Source organism: Halichoeres trimaculatus, unplaced genomic scaffold, assembly GCF_033239565.1.
Source record: "Halichoeres trimaculatus isolate MK-OKI-2021-1 unplaced genomic scaffold, fHalTri1.1 fHalTri1_scaffold_12, whole genome shotgun sequence".
Taxonomy (NCBI): Eukaryota; Metazoa; Chordata; class Actinopteri; order Labriformes; family Labridae; genus Halichoeres; species Halichoeres trimaculatus.
This window is the reverse complement of record NW_027437190.1, coordinates 29,041,618-29,057,804: the sequence shown is the minus strand read 5'-3', so window position 1 is coordinate 29,057,804 and position 16,187 is coordinate 29,041,618. Positions and strand designations below refer to the sequence as shown.

The window sequence follows — 16,187 nt, the reverse complement described above, 5'->3', positions numbered from 1 at the left end:
TAGTTTGATATCTCAGCAATTCCATTTAACTTTTTAGGTTGTCTACTTGGGTATTTAAGTGGCAAATACCAAAATTTTTGGTCTGATTCATTAACCATAAAGCTTTAATTACTATTAAATCTGCCAACAAGTATTGATTGACACAGAACACAAATGAAGAACATCTAAAATACAGCTCAAGTTTTACAACCAAATCTAATAATGATATCTAAACATTTTTGAGATTATTTGTGATGGTTTAAATCAATCTATTTATATTTATACAAATATTTAAGTCCATATGTGAGATATGATATGTGTAGAATAAACTTAAATGCAACTCTTTATGGTATCTAAATGATCCCTAGTTTCACACGTAAAGGCATGGAAATTATTAACAAAAAATATTGCGATTTATAAGTAGATCATTCGACTTTTGGTTTTTGAAAATAATTTTTAACTGTCAAATTTGAATATTTTAAAACCAGTGTTGTCTTTCCTTCTCGCTTTTATAAAACGCTCATCTTTTCCCCCACTTTTTCAGTCATTTTAAAGAGCCGTTTTATGCTTTCTTGAACACTCTTCCTCTCCAACGTCTGTGTTGCTGTTGTCACAGTGATAAACACTCCACGCGTGGTGTTGCTGTTGCTGTGCGCGGTGCAAACTGACAGCTCCACCATCACCTCTCTGCCCAATGAGAGAGAGGGGGGCGTTCCCGTGGGCTTCATTCTTCACAGAGCTGTGAACACAACAACAAGCGGCGACACAACGAATGGCAGAGAAGTCTGAATAAAACATAAAATAGGTAAGGCATGAATTAACCTGAACACGGTGAGCATTTTAACGTTCACGGAACATTCAACGGTTGGACGTTTTTAAGTACATGTCGCGTGCAGCGCTCAACGGTCCAACCGTTGATACCCTGTGTTTGATAAAACGCTCGAATTACGTTGTGTCATTAATTCACAGATATCTTTATGTGTTAAAACAAAAATAGGAATGCTAAATGCCTATCTCGAATCGACGAGTGAAGGCGTTTTAACAGTATTTCTGAGGCCGGTACGTTGTGTTCTTGGCTGGGGCTCAGCTCAGTGGCATGGCGGCCTGGCTCTGCTTAAAATGTATGTTGTTACAAAAGGCATCCTGTATGGTGACACAGGAGCAACCTGCGGGTTTGGAAAAGACATCACTTCATTACGTTCAGTAGTTTTTTAGGTCATTTTACTTTTCTGGACTTAGCAATTTTTTTTTTTTAGAAATTCCAGGAGAATTAAGGATGACCTGATTATTCTGGCAAAAAAGCTGGTTGAGCAAAGGCCTACTGCTATGAACGAGTGAGAAAGAACTGGATGTACATTTCGTCAAACATGAGAGAAAGTGTTATTGTGAATTATCTATACTTAGTTAGGCCATTAGACTTTGTTCTAATTTATATACAAGGGTGGTAAACGATATTAGAAAACCTGACAAATCTAAAATTATGGACCTTTTTGGCCACTAAAGTGTGATCATGAATCATGTCCTACTGTTATCCACCTTTAACTTTGATATTTGGTATGTTCAAATGCAGCAATTAAGGGAACCAGTCCATCATTTTCAATTGTTCTTTTATAAGATATCTAGAAAAGCATTCAGAGAGCGCAGACCTCCGCCAAGCATATTGTTATTGTCACACAACACTTTAGTCTTACTTTAATGTTATACTCCCTTTCAGCAGACTGTCTGCTACAATTTGGTGTTAGTTGCAGGTTTGTACGATAACTTGTTACCTGACAGTGTTTAAATTATGATGACCCAGTACATATTTCATATCCAGGATCTTAGTATCCAGAATATTACCAAGATCTGGATCATACTTTTACATCTGTCAGAAATCATGGTGACCTTGTCTTGTATTGTTCTGCAAAGCAATTCAACCATTATGGTGGAGTTATAGACACATATGGTGAAAACAGCCCTATTTCACAATGATAAAGAATCTTTTAAAAAGGTGATCCAGATCACCTCCAAAATGTAATCACTTCTTCCTTGGCCCATTTTGAACATTTCCTGAAAATTTCATCAAGATCCGTTATTTACTTTTTGTGTAATGATGACTTTGTAGATATTTTGTTAGTTTTATGTGTATTTAAATGCCTGAATGCAGAGTGTTCTTGTTATGTTGGCCAGCCACAAAATTACCACACCAATTAAGGAGTGTTTTCTTGTATACCTTTAAAAACAAATACCCAGCAGCTTATAAATAGATAAAACTGAGCCTTAGCGTCAGAAATGCAACATTAAAGTGATGCAGTTTTTAGATTATTGTAGTTTATTTTGTAAATTTATAAGAAGCACACTGAGACAGAAGTCCTGTAAACTTTGAGTCAATAAGCATTAAGTTAAAACGTCACAGAAGAGCTAAAGAAAGAACATCTAGTGCTGAAAATGTCAGTAAGCAGCCCTGCTGACAGACATCATTTGACAATTTGTAAAGCCTTCTTGTCCTTAATGAGTTTGGAAGCATCTCTTGTCACAACACAAATTTGTTTTGAAGCTATACAAGGTTTTTTTTTCTTGGACAGTGCACCAGTTGCAGCTTGTCCTCCTGGGAAATGTTCTCTGGAATGCGTCCAGAGCCAATTTCACATTCAGATGCGTGTGCGGCATGTGGTTAGTCAGCACATCCTGCTGCACCAACTGTAAATGGCAGTTCCTCTCTCCTCATGCTATCTTTTGGTGTTGTGTACAGACAGCTGCAGCCATGGGCAAGTCCCAGTCACACTTGGCCAAGCACAAAGATGAGAGTCAGGACGCACTGACGGCTGCAGGCGACGGTCAGACGGAAGAGGACGGAAAGAACGGAGATGTTTCTCAGTTCCCTTACGTGGAGTTCACTGGGCGAGACAGCGTCACGTGTCCCACGTGTCAGGGCACCGGCAGAATCCCCAGAGGTACAAAATACGGTTATTAGAGCATTAAATTTAGGAGAGATGTAGCAATGCCTCTGTACTTGATCCCATCCCAAAAACATAAACATTACAGAGACGAGTGTGCACTGCCTCACAACAGGTGTGCTCCCTCTGTGTTGTTTGAAAGAGAGCTTGAATTTCAGGCTAGTTGACAAGTGAGATAAAGAAGCTAACACGCCTTCAGGTATGATGTGTATGTTGTAAAATGGGAGTTCATGCATGCAAAATAAGGCGTATGACAACATTTTTCAGCACAACTTTGGAATCAGGTCAAGCTGTAGATTTTTAAAAACATGTTGCAGTGACGACAAGTAAACATTTTTACAGATTTTAGGTTTGGATATTCCAAAATATTAGTCTAAATCTTTACAGGAACATCATTTTTTACACCATATTCAGACTGCTTGTCATTACACTTTATCTCTCCAAGTCCTATCATAATAATGCAAATTTTATACCTGTAAAGACATAAATCTCCTGATAAACTAACTGTGCAATAAAGCTGGAGATCACTTCAAAATAATATAACATGCAAGAAAATATGAGTAAAAGCTGAAGTCATGGAATGGTTCATGAAAAAATGATGCTCTTTACTTGTTGGAGTTGCTGTTGTTGAGAAAGGGACTCATGCAACTTGTTCCTACATCAAACAGCAGCATCTTAACTCCCATCCCAAATCAGGAATGTGGTTAGAATTGCTACACAGATCTAATTATAGCACAGGAACTGGACCATCAATGCAAAGACTCATTGGAACATTTGTTGAGGTCAGCTTCAAGATGCAGCGGAAATTTGTCCTGGAAGTTGTACAGAAGTGTTTAATCTTACAAAGACTTGAATCCAACAGTGACATGAGACTGATTTCCTGTCATCAACAGGTCAAGAGAACCAGCTGGTGGCTCTGATTCCATACAGCGACCAAAGGCTCCGGCCGAGCAGGACGTAAGTTTTACAGGGTTTCATCATGTTTGCTTACTCACAGACATGGCAGCACACACTTTCAAGTTTTCAGATGCTTTCAAGGTCTCATTTCTCTTTTCTGTCTCCGGCAGAAAGCTGTATGTCACGATATCAGTGGCTCTGTGCCTGCTGCTGTCTGGCCTGGCTGTTTTCTTTCTGTTCCCTCGATCTATTGATGTCTCCTATGTGGGGGTGAAGTCTGCCTACGTCTCCTATGACCTGGACAAACGAATCGTCTTTCTCAACATCACCGTAAGACTCATTTAAACAGACACTGACATTTTTCTGTCTGACTGATCCTTAAACCAACACTTTTACATTCATGCTATATCACATGACCTCTTGCATGTAAGAGAGGGTCTTTCGGAGTGATGAACACAGTGTTCTGTCACTTCACTCTGCTGCAGAGGACAGAAATTTTTACACCACAAAAATGGTCTTTAACAGCTTTATATCAGCTCCTTCAACACTAAACAGCAGATTGTGTGTCAACTATCAACACTTTCTATAATTATTTCCCCACCTCAGCTAAAAAAAGTGTTGAAATTAGACCCAAATGACATGAGCAAAATATGAGTTATGCAAGTAAATTGCTTGAAATCGTGATTACAAAATGAGGTGAGATGTATAAACAAAAGATTAAGACTACACACAGTATTACCTTAGACCTGCAGTTTTTGAGGCTGTTTTTGTAAACCATTTTTTCTATTCATGACAGCTTTGCATTCACACGTCAACAAGGTTCTGAGTTTTTGGAAATCTCCTTACGAGTTGGAGAAGATGCAATAAGGAGGATCCGTTTTATTTGCACCCCCTCGCCACCTTCTGGCCTAGAGTCTTGGCACACTGTCAAAAATTACTTTTAGCAAGGCGTGTGTTTGTTTTGGAATTAAATGAAGATCAGATCAATACAAAATTTCTTTGTTAAGACAACTTTTTACTGGATACAACGTGCCAAGATAAGGGACTTATCATAGGGCTGGGTGTTCTTAAGAACCTCATAATGTTGCGATTCAATTCAATATTGATATAAATGCTTTGATTTTCGATTTTTATGCCCATGTGAACATATGTGGTATGTCACCTCACATTTTAGAGCAATAAAACAACTCTAACGCCAGACTTTAGAGCTGAGGGAACTGGCTTTTCCCTTCTGCTGCTGCTTCGGCTGCCTTTTTGTTGTCGTTTGGTCTTGTGCTGCCCTCACAAGTGAGTAACACACACAGCTACCCCAACTTGTCAGGAAGTGAATCAATTCAGAGAGTTCGCTGAATCGATATTGAATTGGGCGAGGACATATTGAGATGCATCAATTGATTAATATTTTTACCCACCCCTGATTTATCAATACAGTACAGTGAAATAGAGCTACGGTTTGAAACGTGACATCAAGCAAACGTTGTGGCAGCCTGCTATATGTAGCGACATCAGCAGCCTGGTGACGTATCTGTAGGCTAAGGTGACAGCAAGTAAACACTGTCAGCTTGTATGTAGTTCAGTAGCCGTTTGTATTTAGTGCAGCTGGCAGCTTGATGCTTTAAGACGTGTCTGTAATGAGTAGCGTCAGTAAATCCTGGTTATGTCCTTTCAGTCATCTACCAATCAGAGCTAACGTAACCTCACTCTTCATTTTATTGATAGACTCTCAAGTTTGAACAGACCACTGCAGAATAACTGCTGACTGTGGGTTGGAATAAACATTAGCAGAAAGAGCTAAGCCCCTGTGTTAGCCGTTAGCTCGGGCTGTATCACTCTCCTGTTTATCTTTCTTCTGCTCTTCTGTCTGACACTTAGCCTCCTGTGTCCACCATCACTATGAAACTAATCACAGAAATCGTTTTCAGTAAAGAAAAACACAGATCTTTGTGTTTTATCTCTCTTCGCTTCTAAACTTTGTCAGCTGGCGTGGTGTTGTCATAGAGACCTAGATGTGCTGTAAATCAATCCAGTCCTGCTCAACCCGATTAGGAAGCAAAGAAGCGGCAAAAACCAACCTGTGACCAGCAATATTAGCGCTGATATAAACTCCCCACCATGACACCTTCCACAAAAGGGATAAATAAAGTTGTCAAAATCTGAATCTGAAACAATGGCATGATAACCTTAACTTGCACCCGGCAGCAGTTGTTTTTCTGGATTACGCATGCTCCATAAATCTAAGATAGCAGGCTGCCAGTTTATTTGCTCACTACTGTTTGGTCTGATTAAATGTTAAAAAAGGAACTTCGCTATTCTTCATCATTATACCACTGCACAGGCGTTAATTAATATATTACACTCAGCAGTTTTTAATTCCCCTCTCCCTACAAAGATCAACTGTTTACATTTGCAGACTCTGAAGTTATCAAGGAGACGCCCAATACTTGTAGGAAAGTTCCTCTACAGTGTTTGGCCATAGCCTGTGTAGCACAAAAGTAAGGCAAATTGGGTTTGATAGATTATTTCTTTGTTGAAATGATGCTTCTTAGCATTAAATCTTATGCAGCTGGAGTCACATTTGTAGAGACCATGCATTTACTACCCCCTACTGGTATGGTATAGGGCATTGTCAACTATTCCTGCATGGACGTGGGTACAGAGAAATTTTCAAAAACACGGCTGGTGCCTTTTGTGAATAAGAAATAAACCCAAAAAGGAATTTTTGTCCTTACTGAATTGGTACCAGATAATCCAAGGTTGACTAATGGCCTTCATCTATCTGGGAAAGTTTACACTTGCTGAGTGAAAAAGAATCTAGTTTACATTTATATTTTCTCTATAAATCAAAACAGCAAGGTGTATTTTGAGCAATTGCCCCAAATATTAGGCCATGAAATTAAGATTCATTGTGAAGCCCTTGATAAGGTGTCATTGTTTTGATTGCACAGCTTCCTTCTTCTGCCCCCAAGTGGCCAAAATGGCAGTTACTGCAGAAGTGAAATACTTATAGATCTGTCAAATTCTTCACTAAAATGCCAGTTTGAAACACACATTTCTTCTTCCATGCAGAGCACCCTGAACATCACCAACAATAACTACTACGCTGTGTCTGTGACCAACATCACAGCCCAGGTGCAGTTCTCCAAGACGGTGATTGGAAAGACCAAGTTCAACAACAGCTCAGTGATCATCCCGCTGGATGAGCGGCAGGTACTGCAGTTTGACATATAGTCCACAGATCATGCATAAAGAAAATATATAGTCACATCAAAAGCAAAGGTCAGTTTAAAATAATATCTCTTGAGTATCAAAGGTGAGAAAGACTAAATTTGTAACATTGAAGTTTTAGTGGACTGTAGTTATTCCTCTAACTTGCACAGCCCACACAACAGCTCATTGTTAACTAATGTAACAAAAGTACCAGGGACCCTCTTTCAACTGGACCTCCAGACGTCTCATGTGATAACTGAAATAAAATCACTTTTGTTTCTGGCTTCAAACGTTTAAGCACCATTTAAGCTGCATTGTCCTTAAGTCTTGTGATATTACAAAGCTAACAGGATCACTGGCCACAGATGGAGCATAGAGTTCCTTCTTTTTCATACCTAAATGTGTAATATGGTTATGTAAAATCTATTTTCTTTCTTCTTTCTCTGTTTTTTTAAAGATTGACTACACAGTTCCCACCACCATTGCTGATGAGATGAGTTATATGTTGTAAGTATCACACTTGAAGTCACAAAAGTGGTTCTGTTTATACTTCAATTGTTGTTAAATACTCATCATTCCTTGCCTTTCAGCGATTACTGCACCTTGTCGACCATTAAGGTTCACAACATAGTGGTCATGATGCAGTAAGTATGGCTTAAACTACAATATTGGACTCACCCTCTATTCTCTGTGTGATCTGTTTATGTGTTTTTTTTTTCTCCAAACATTGTCCTCTTTCACACTCAAATATTTCAACCCACACATGTGGCTTGGCTGCAGCAAACAACAGAGTTCTCTGTTTTGAAGTGATGCTCAGACCAGCAGGGGGACTCATGGGTTACTTTTAGGAGCCTTGCTCACTGATGCATCAACACTGACATTCAGATTGTTATTGTGAAGCAGGTGCGCTATATCTGCACATCCCCTATCAGTGTTGTATGTAACTTCTAGAGCTGCAACTAACAATTACTTTAGTAATCGATTACTCTAACGATTATATTCACAATTAATCGATGAATCAGAAAAAAACAGATGAGAATGCATGGTCGTAAAATTAGCAAAACCAAACATGCGTTGTTATTTTAGATGATGAATATTGTTTGCTCAAAGATATATACAAAGAAACAACTTATTTGAACATAGTTTAAACCGACCAGATGGTACATTTATAAAGTATTACAAATGACATGAATGTATTGTCACATAAAGAATCAACAGAATGGGCAAACTTATAGAAAATACATTGCTATTCCATCAGATTAAGAACTTAGTGGGCCAAAAAGGCAAATAAATAAAAATGTGTCCTCGGTCTTTTCACCTGCAGGTCAAACAGTTCATCCCCTCCTTCCTACCACTATCTGTAACAGCTAACGCTAATGCTAACGTTGGTTTAATGAATTCCTCGTGGTTTTCAAATGGGTTTATGATTCAATAAAAAAACAAAACAAGTCCCAAAAGACAAACCATGCATTTCACAACTTATAAAAGAAGTGTTTGTAAGATTTTGTAGCTCCTCACCTCCCTGTTGAGCTCCCCGGCTCGTCATCGATGAGTCCAACATGGTTGCGTTTTATGTGCAGGATCATTGCAGTCGTACTGCTGTGCCATGCTAGGTCATTTTTGCAAATGTTGCAATTAACACTCTGTGGGCTTTTACTCAGCGTGAAATACTCCCAAACTCTGGGATTTTTTGGATGAACAGCTTTCTCCAGTTCTGCCAATTTTTTGCGTGTTTACTTGTTTCCCTCACCTGCCGGCTTGGCTTCTCCTCCGTCGTGCTGATCTGTTTACATGTGACACATACAGCCCAGCTGTCAAAGTGTAATCTACACTCCAGTCCAGTAGGTGGCAGTAATGCACCTTCAGCTAGTTGCCAACCGCTAAATAATCAGACAAAAACAAAGAAGACAAATAAACTGAAGATAAACTAATACAGTAATGACACAGCACAGTGCATCTATTATGGAAAAATCATGTTGACGCTTTTACTTATCGGTTTTATCGATTTGTCGTTGCAGCCCTAGTAACTTCTTTATGCACCAGAGTCAGCACCAGAATTATTAGCTTGTTTGATATTGATATTTAAAAAAAATGACAGCCCACTTTCTAAACTCTGTGTTTTGGTCTCCAGGGTCACAGTGACAACATCATACTTTGGCCACGCGGAGCAGGTCTCCCAGGAGATGTACCAGTATGTGGACTGTGGGGGGAACACCACCACCTTGCATGGGCATGTGCAGGTCTTCCAATAAGGCAAAGAGGAGAGGACAGATGGCTGTCACATGCTGCTGTGACTGAGGGACTTACAGCGTTGTCTGGGCTGACCTCCATGTAGGACATCTGTGCGTAATGACCATGGAATCATGAACGGGGTCATAATCTTTCTTAAATTAGTCACATGGCTCATGCATCCTTTATTCCTCAACCACTTTCTTCCTTTCACACATCAGTTTGGATGTTAGAAGAGGTATCAGAGGGTAACTTGTCAAACAGAGTAGGGTAAAGAAGAGAGATTTTACCTGCCAGAGCCAGTTTCGCAGGATTTGCCTCAAGGTTTGTTATCATCTACCAACCTGGTGCCAACAACGTAAACAGACATGATTTATTATTCAGGTCATTGGTTGACATTCCCATCATGTCTGCACTGTCACTCCTCAATAATAAAGTAAACAGCTGGAAGCGGTAGTTTCTGATATGATGCACTTTAACCCTTACATATCCTGAATTCTGAATGAAGACATCAGGAACACTGCAGTGCTTTCACCTCCTACAGTTTAATACCACTTTACCTGAAACCCAACAAACCCTAGAGGCAGGAGGAGTTTTTAGGCAGAGAAAACCACTGAGCAGATTCATTTCATTCCACCCTACAGCAGAAGCTCCTTTTTATTTTCTTAAATAATATTGAGTGGTTCAGTATAAGACTGTGTTTTATCTTTCAACCTGCTCTTTTGGCTTCAGATTCCTTCATATGCTTGAGTTAAGGTAGTTTTAAGTCTTCTTTGTGTATCATTTAACAGGGTGGTTTAAAAGCAAATATGACTACTGTGAAGACTGTAACATAGTGCAAGTAAGATTCAGAATAACTTTCTAAAAGGGATAATATTTTTTAGTTTCCTAGCAAGTGTAGGAGCAATAGCAGGCTGTAAAATGTGTACATGTTTATGTGAAATATGAATTTTCCTCCTGGCTTTCTTCATAACATGTTTTGTTTTATTTCTTTCTTGTGTGAGAGCAACTACCTTCCTTTTGAAAAGCCTGTCCGACTTTTGTGGACTGTGGTGTCATTAGCAATAGTGTTTTTTGCACTTTTTGAATACATCTGATGTGCATCTTAAACATTTGTTTTTGTTTTTATGATTTCTCCTATCAGACTGCATCACTTTGACTGATGATTAAAAGAGCTGAACAAAAACAATGTACAATTTTAAAACATCTGAAAATGTGATAAACTCAAACCCCATATCTCATGGGTTTTAGAAATAAATCTTATCGTTCCTGATATTTGTTCTCTTGAGATCTCACTGACAGATAAAATGCCATTGTGCAAGTTCTCACAAAGTCAATCAGATGTCTACACATTCTCCAAAGAAAATTGTGGAATCTCTTTGTTACCAACTCCCTAAAATGCTTTTGTGTTTCTTATGCATGAAGATGAAAATAAAGTCAACATATTTTGAAACTTGTGCAGTTTTTTAATGGTTCCTGCAATATCACTCTGATTTATTTTTTCACATTTTGGCATACATTTCAATTACCCAAGGACACTATGCTGTTTGACATACTGGATCAAGTTTTTCGTTGTAATCTTGCGATTACAAAGCTGCTGTTCTCTTGGAAATGGGATATTTTTCTTTTGGTCTACAACAGTGGTTTCCATGATGATGGTTGCAAAACACTGATAAAACTAAAGTGCATGTTTGCTTCAAGTTAACATGCTGGAGTTTGGACTCACCCCCTTTACATTCTGTTTCCTTCCTGTACCTCACTAACACATTTTCACTGTTTTAACAACGACACAGCAATTTAGATGTCAGTGTTTACACTTGTCTTGGTGCTGGGAGGTACTTCCAGGAAGAGCTTTGTTCCTCTGCCTGCCATTTTTAAACATTAACTAGCAATAAAGGTAACGCATATATAGCTCTATCTGGGTTGCAGTACCATCACTTCGCTTTATTCCGGTAAGTTGAATCTTTTTGTATCAATTTTTCAAGGGAAACAGAATATTTGAGCTAGCATTGTTTAGCTTTTTGTTCCACTCTGGAACACAAACTTTCACTTTAGGTGTACCACTCTTAAATTAGACCTTCTATCAAATTCAAATCATTAAAACACATTTAGAGGAATGTGACACAGCAGCTTTGTGCTGTCATTTGGCACATATATAAAAAGAAAACCTTAAATGAAACATAAAGGCAGCTATGATGGTGATAATGGTTCCCAAAGATTTAAAGCTGAAATAGAAAATGTTAGACATCACTGGTTTAAAATCAGTACAGCTTGAAGGAGGTTAACATTCTTATTCATGAATAAATAAATGATTTATTTCCAAATGTGAATTTAGGGTGTTCCCCTTTTGATTTCGAAACACTGAGTCGAAGAATGAACAGGAAATATGTGAAAGAAATGTAACAGTGTGACAAAGCCTTTGTTATCTTGACTGATGGTATCACGAAGAAGTGTGTTTTAAGTTCTTTTCCCCAAATTCTTTGGGTTTGAGTTCAATTAGATATCGGATATATTCATATTAGAAGCTGAAACCACAAATATCTAACTTCCTGAACAGTCTGGGACTTTGATCAAGGCAGGGTTTGTGACGGGAACTGTGTCGCTGTGCAGAGTTGAGCTCTGATCATCAGAGTTTGCAGCATAGGCTAAACAGTACATGGGTATAAAGTCACCAAATCATAAGGTGGCTGAAAAAGCTGGTGAATATAACAACCATGGTGAGAAATAATGTTCAGTTTTTGTTACACTGATTTAAATTGCGAGACACTGGGGCTTACAATAGTTTTACAAACCAAATTTTAAGGTAACAGCCACAATTTTTACATCCTTTCTTGTCTCTTTCAGTCTCCACGAGCAAGTAGCAGGATGTCTGTGACTATGACTAAGAGCGATGGGGTCACCGTGCTCACTTTGACCTCTGACCCCCAAAGTTCATTACCTCCAATTTGCCAAATCCTCAAAAGCCTCTGCTACAGCCCCGTGTGCTGCTCTGTGTCTCAGCACCTGAAGAAGATCCAGGGGTCTTCACAGTCAGTCCTAGGGGTGAGTAACAAACTTATATACTGAACACATTTTAAGTGCAGCATGTAGCTTTTTTTTTTTTTTTTTCAAGGCTAAAAATACACATTTCCTCCTCTTGCTTGACAAAAACAGGGAAATGAGCCATATTTATTGATGATAAGCATTAGCTCAACTGGCAGGTCTCATTTATGGTACATCACTTCTAGTTCTCTGTTTTGTTTTGTTTTGTTTTTAACATGTAATTATAATAAAACTTCAAAACTGCCACAAGAAACCACTGCTAAGGATTCATTCATAAATTGTATTAAATAATAAAGTTAAAAAAGTGATCTCACCAAGACAGTGAAGCACCAGGGTCTCCTTCCTGCAAGTTTCTCAAACACAAAAACTGCATAACTGTTGATAGTGAAAACATCACCACACAATTGGAAGACAATCGTGTGATGATGCATCAAAAAAATCTGGTGAAATGAAGAATGCAAAGTGTGGGATTGGTTTCATCATTGCCAAAGTAGTGACAGGGTGAGGTCTTTTTTTATTTAGTGCAAGCGATTGGATAAATGTGCATAAGTCAGGACCATAGACTGTAAAACAAATGGACGTCAACTTCCTCGGCTCAAAGTGAGGTCTCCACAAAAACTGCTCCCCCTGGTGGCTGGCTGCTGTGTAGGTCAAAAAATCTGGCTTACCAGTCATTCCAGATGGGCTGTGGTCAAACTTTAAAAAATTAATACACCTCGTAGAAATGTTTATTACGTCCAATTGTTGTGGTGATTTGAAGATATCATTTAGCTGCTTTGTATTCAGGTCCTCTTTTTTCTAAAAAGTTTCATTTTCATTAGTTATACGAGGTTAAAAATGAGGTTTTATGTAATTTTTGACGATGATTGACAGATGTCATTCTCGTGTATTTTTTTCGGATTGAAAAATATTCCTGGAGGTAGAGTTAAGAAGTGATTAGACTCTTGAAAGAAAAAAATAATGATTATTTTTGTCACCCAGCTCCACTCAGATTCTCCCAGAATCCCTCACAGTCTCTTCTGCGCAGACTCTGGCTGCAAACTGCTTCAATGGTGGCGCCTGTGACGGAGGTATTTTGGCTTCAAAACCGTACAATGATAAATGGCGGAGCCACGCTGTCCACTCTTTATACAGTCTATAGTCAGGACAGCCATATTGAGATAAAAATGTTGTCTCATTCTCATTATTCAGCCCTCACGCTTTGTGTACTGTGTTGTTTTGGTAGAACAATTTAAAGGCGCTGGCAGGAGTTTCTAGAATACCTGGTGTTTTTCTAGGACAAAGACCCCAATTTCCATGAACACTATCACTGGCCTAATTGACATGCATTGACTTGAAATGGAGATCAAATCTTCTCTTTAACTCCTCTTTTCTTTGCTCAAAACATCTTTCTCCAGGATTCAAAGTGATGAGATAATGTATTAATTTGTAGTTAGGCAACATTAGCGCTATAGTTGAACTTTCAGCAGAGACAAGGACAGAGCTTGCTTCTTATACTTAACAGGTTGTTCAAACTGCCTCCACAGACTCTGATGATTATGGCTGGTTTGCTGAACATTGGCCTTGGAGCGATTGTTAATAATTATGGCTGGGATTTTTGGTTTACCTGGCACTACCGGAATTACCCTTTCATTTTCGGAGGAGTGGTAAGAACACAAAGTGTTTGGTTAATCCATCATCTTGTCCCTCTCATGTTAGTTTTCTTCTGCTGACCAGGAAAACTGATGATGCATGCAATGATCCAAAGTAAACATAGTTTAAGTCCTAACATTTGACTTTGTGGGATTGTAGTCCTGGTGTTTGCAGTGTCACACCTTTCTGAAATTTACATTTGCAAAAAAAAAATAATAATAAGAAGAAGAAAAGAATCAAATCTGATGGATCTTAAAGATTTGTTACTTCTCCTGTCTCTAGTTCATTTTCTTTGGTGCAATGAACATTCTGTCTGAGAAGTGCCCAAGCCTATGTCTGGTGAGTAAATAAGCTTGTTGAAATCTTTATGTCATCTTCAGTTTTGATGTTAACTTCCTCTTTAAGTTTACCTTAAAACATTAAGGGGAGTTTTATGCTTTGTTAGTTTGACATTACATCTGCCTTATTGTTCTACCTTTATGTTAACACACCTGTTGGAGATTGCTTGACCTACCTGTATGTCAGAGTAACAACAAAGTCTTTGACTTCTTAAACCCATCAGTGCATCATATAGTTTTTATGGCCCAAGTTATTGTGTTGTGTGCAAAAAGACTAAAAGGTCTGGTTTTTTTTTTTTTTTTTTTTTTTTAATTCTAGGTCATCTTAAACATAATTCTGAATGTAACTGGAGCTGCTATGGCAATTACAACCACTGTAATCTACAGCATCAACATTGCACACATGCGGATGGGGTCATGGTATTGTGACGACCGCTGGAACACTACACCAAGTCCAGATCAAGTTTACATGAAGGAGAAATGCTTGGAGGCCTTGCATCTGGCAGTGGTTTGTGGAAATATCCTCTTTCAAATAAAAACACAAGTGTATTAAATTGTAATTTATATGAAAATTCATGACTATAGGTTGAACAATCTTCTCTTTCTGGTCTTTCACCACCAACAAAGAAATATAATGAGTGTCACGTTTGTCATGTTTTGTTTATGCATTTTCAGATGCTTCTGAGAAGCATGAATGCTTTGCTGATCATCCTGTCAGTCCTGAAGTTCTGCGTCACCTTCAGCTCTGCCGTTTTGGGATTCAAAGCTCTGAGATGCAGTGAGGAGGGAAAGAACAAGGTATTCTATGCAAAGCTTTATGCTTTATGTAAATATTTGCTTCTACTTCTGTTTCCTGGTGATATTACAAAATAGGATGCAAGTTAATTCGATGCAAAATAAAATCCCTGCTGTAATTTGGAGTCACAGTCGTTTGTCTTTTTGTATTTAATATTTGAGCGTGTGTTTTTCCTTTTTCAAATTTACAAACAGTATTTTTGTTTTTTTCCATTAGAGCCCTGGTGACCCAGAATGGTACCAAACACTGCCGGATGAAATCCCCAATAACTCCACAATCTAAGACAGAATCCAAGGAACTGTAAATCTAAATTTTTATACCATTAATTTTTTGCTGTAATGTGAATGATTTACGCTAATTCATACAATCAATGAGGAACTTCTGCGAGTACAGATCAGGTGGGATGGGACTGTATAATCTTTATTGTCCCAGAGGGATAATTTGGTTTGCAAAAGAACTCCACCCAAGTTTTATGCCACAACACAGGCAGCACACAAAACAAACAGATACAAATGTATGAATATACAGTAATATGACCACATAACTCCCATAAATTTCAATACGACAGATGTGAAGTGAAATATAAGGAACTAAGTCCAACAGTATGTCTACAATAGCGGCATTTCTTGCTGTTTGTGTAAGAACACAACTACTTCAACAAATGACCTGAGATGCCTGTTTGATTTGGCCCTCACAGTGTAAGAGATCCTCCACCCTGTTTGCAGAAGTCTGAAATTGCATAAAGAAGAACTCAGGATAAATTAATATTTGATTTATATGTTGATTGTTTTTTTTTTTTTTTTTTTTTTTTTTGACAAAGCAATATGCCTTATAATCAGTCTGTAGGTCAGTGCACATGTGTGTGACATCGATGTACTGGTGGTTTCTGTTTTTTTTTTTTTTTTTAATTTTACAGATAAGTACATTTTTAATAAAAATAATAATAATAAAGGAAGGATAAATATTAAATTGTTTTTTTTTTATATTTCTTCTAGAAAGTGAAACAAATGAATATTTGTACTGTAGTACACCAGATTGTACTTCTTTAAAAGTCATCAATACCCAGGAACTACTTTTTGTTATACACAAACTCGAAAGCTAAAAACTGTAAAAAAAAAAAAAAAAAAAAAG

General features: G+C 38.1%; 2 protein-coding genes across 2 annotated transcripts; both read left to right on the top strand.

Annotated features, from left to right (window-relative positions):
- The first annotated feature begins 638 nt into the window (after positions 1 to 638).
- On the top strand, positions 639 to 10,687 carry LOC141801345 (transmembrane protein 106B-like). Its single transcript, XM_074684352.1, has 8 exons — positions 639 to 784; positions 2,711 to 2,912; positions 3,809 to 3,872; positions 3,983 to 4,142; positions 6,879 to 7,019; positions 7,477 to 7,526; positions 7,610 to 7,663; positions 9,151 to 10,687. Exons 2-8 carry the CDS (start codon positions 2,723 to 2,725, stop codon positions 9,269 to 9,271), a joined length of 780 nt encoding a protein of 259 aa, XP_074540453.1. The 5' UTR covers positions 639 to 784; positions 2,711 to 2,722; the 3' UTR covers positions 9,272 to 10,687.
- Positions 10,688 to 11,064: 377 nt separating this feature from the next.
- On the top strand, positions 11,065 to 15,917 carry LOC141800162 (membrane-spanning 4-domains subfamily A member 6A-like). Its single transcript, XM_074682565.1, has 7 exons — positions 11,065 to 11,200; positions 12,093 to 12,290; positions 13,817 to 13,936; positions 14,205 to 14,261; positions 14,580 to 14,768; positions 14,936 to 15,058; positions 15,273 to 15,917. Exons 2-7 carry the CDS (start codon positions 12,114 to 12,116, stop codon positions 15,336 to 15,338), a joined length of 732 nt encoding a protein of 243 aa, XP_074538666.1. The 5' UTR covers positions 11,065 to 11,200; positions 12,093 to 12,113; the 3' UTR covers positions 15,339 to 15,917.
- Positions 15,918 to 16,187: the final 270 nt, after the last annotated feature.

What these genes read in the sequence shown, in the direction of transcription:
- LOC141800162 (XM_074682565.1), top strand. Translation starts at nt 12,114, where the DNA reads ATGTCTGTGACTATGACTAAGAGCGATGGGGTCACCGTGCTCACTTTG. An exon ending in CTTCACAGTCAGTCCTAGGG is followed by an intron (nt 12,291 to 13,816) that starts GTGAGTAACAAA and finishes CTGCCTCCACAG; the next exon opens with ACTCTGATGATTATGGCTGG. An exon ending in AGTGCCCAAGCCTATGTCTG is followed by an intron (nt 14,262 to 14,579) that starts GTGAGTAAATAA and finishes TTTTAATTCTAG; the next exon opens with GTCATCTTAAACATAATTCT.
- LOC141801345 (XM_074684352.1), top strand. Translation starts at nt 2,723, where the DNA reads ATGGGCAAGTCCCAGTCACACTTGGCCAAGCACAAAGATGAGAGTCAG. An exon ending in CACCGGCAGAATCCCCAGAG is followed by an intron (nt 2,913 to 3,808) that starts GTACAAAATACG and finishes TGTCATCAACAG; the next exon opens with GTCAAGAGAACCAGCTGGTG. An exon ending in TCGTCTTTCTCAACATCACC is followed by an intron (nt 4,143 to 6,878) that starts GTAAGACTCATT and finishes TCTTCCATGCAG; the next exon opens with AGCACCCTGAACATCACCAA.